The 1,961-nt window shown below is 28.9% G+C and overlaps 1 protein-coding gene across 1 annotated transcript; it reads left to right on the forward strand.

Annotated features, from left to right (window-relative positions):
- Positions 1–33: 33 nt before the first annotated feature.
- On the forward strand, positions 34–189 carry LOAG_15083 (hypothetical protein; the record flags this gene model as incomplete). The annotated part of the gene is made up of 1 exon (XM_003150575.1): positions 34–189. A coding segment is annotated over one exon (156 nt), but the record flags the coding sequence as incomplete, so codon positions are not given.
- Positions 190–1,961: the final 1,772 nt, after the last annotated feature.

Here is a 1,961-nt window from a genome sequence, read left to right on the forward strand (position 1 = left end):
CATGTGCATGTGCGAACGTGCACATGTACAAACATGTGCATGTGCGAACGTGCACATGTACAAACATGTGCATGTGCGAACGTGCACATGTACAAACATGTGCATGTGCGAACGTGCATATGTACAAACGTGTGCACTTATATACGTTTGCGCATACACGTCAACACACACATTGATACACTTAGACAGGTTACAGTTATTGCCATTTCATCCTGTTTTACTCGCTCATATGTAAAAACGTATTTACACGTGCATGGATGCATGCACACATATATACACACATGCATGCATACATACTCAAATCAGCAATATTACAAAATCTGACACTGCTAAGCAAGAAAAAGCTAAAAAGTGGCCCATATTTAAGCAAAGTGAAAGATAAGAATTTCATTTTGCTTAATCCATTTCAATAAATACATAACTCTCAAATATGCATCATACACATCTACATACACATACACACACATGCACATATATACATACATAGATACACATGCACACATACATATACACACATACACACACAGACGCACGTATACACATAGACACACATTCACACACATACATACACATACACACACACACACACACACACACATACACACATACACACAATTTAAAAAAATGTTCGAAAAAAAACTTAATTTTGATAGCTGAAAAGAAGACATTTTATTTCTTGTATACAATATATTCCTATAAAGAATTTTGCCTTTTTTTCCATTCATCTTAAATTTCAAATTAAAATAAACCAGGTTCATTTATTGATCTAATCATTATCACTAATCTTATCAAACATATCACTCGTTGTTTATTCTGAATTATTTAATAAAAATTAAACTTCTAGCTGTTATTTTTGGAAAATTTTATTAATGACAGCAATGAGCATTTAGTACAAAAAAACTTTTATTTTAAAATTTTTCTCACTTTTATTTCTGACCATTTTTTCATTTATGATTTTATTGAAAGGTATAATTTTATAATGGGAAAAAAAAGAAAAGCAAGTATTATATCATATTAGAACATAAAATAATATATTTTATTAGTTGACAAATTATTTGTCATTTATTTATCACTAAACAATAAGCAATACAAACATTTAGTCCCTTATTTTGATCATTCTTCTAACTTCTTGCTAAAATGTCATTCATATTTATTCGTTATCAGTAACAGATAATACTTCAAATCTATCAATGAAAAGGGAAAATTATAATTTCTCTGGATATTTTCAATTAATACAAAAATAAATTAATTAATGAAAAAATTGTTTTTAAGAAATGAGTTAAATGATTTATTAGTTGCAGTATTTGCAATTGAAAGCTAAATTGTTCTTCCTAAAATCATTGGACAATTATTCTAATTTTGATATTTAATGATTGCTTCTAAGATGATCATTTGTAAGTTCAAAATCTGGAGAAAGTATCAAAGTTATCCAAAGAGTAGACATTCATTTTGCAAACGAATAGATATGAAGCTAGAAGGGATGAAAACGATGAGAATAGTCGTCTGACGGGCAGGTGATGTGACTATTTCATCGAGAGAGAGAGAGAAAGAAAGAAAGAGTAAATTTTGCAAATTTGTTGAATAAATGAGGGAAGAGGTATGTGACAATAATTGTTTTATCAAGGGTTTTTGCGTGTTTTTAAAATTACAAATGAGAGAAGTGTAATAACACGAATATGTGATGACAGTTTCTATTGAGCACATGTTGATATTGATGTTTGAAAATAATAATAATTAACGACAAATATTAATGATAATAAAGTTTGATTAAGAGGTTTGAAAACCTGTAAACAAATTATGATTACTATTATTACTTTTTTTATGCTCCTCAGTCTTCGCCATTTGATGAATCGTAAAAGCATTCATGCTTTATTAAATTTTAGGAGACTTAAGGTAGAATTATAAGCAATGCGATAATGAACGGAAAATACACTGCAAAACAATATAATTGTAACAATGAT

Source organism: Loa loa (assembly GCF_000183805.2).
Source record: "Loa loa unplaced genomic scaffold supercont3.619, whole genome shotgun sequence".
NCBI classification, from domain to species: Eukaryota; Metazoa; Nematoda; class Chromadorea; order Rhabditida; family Onchocercidae; genus Loa; species Loa loa.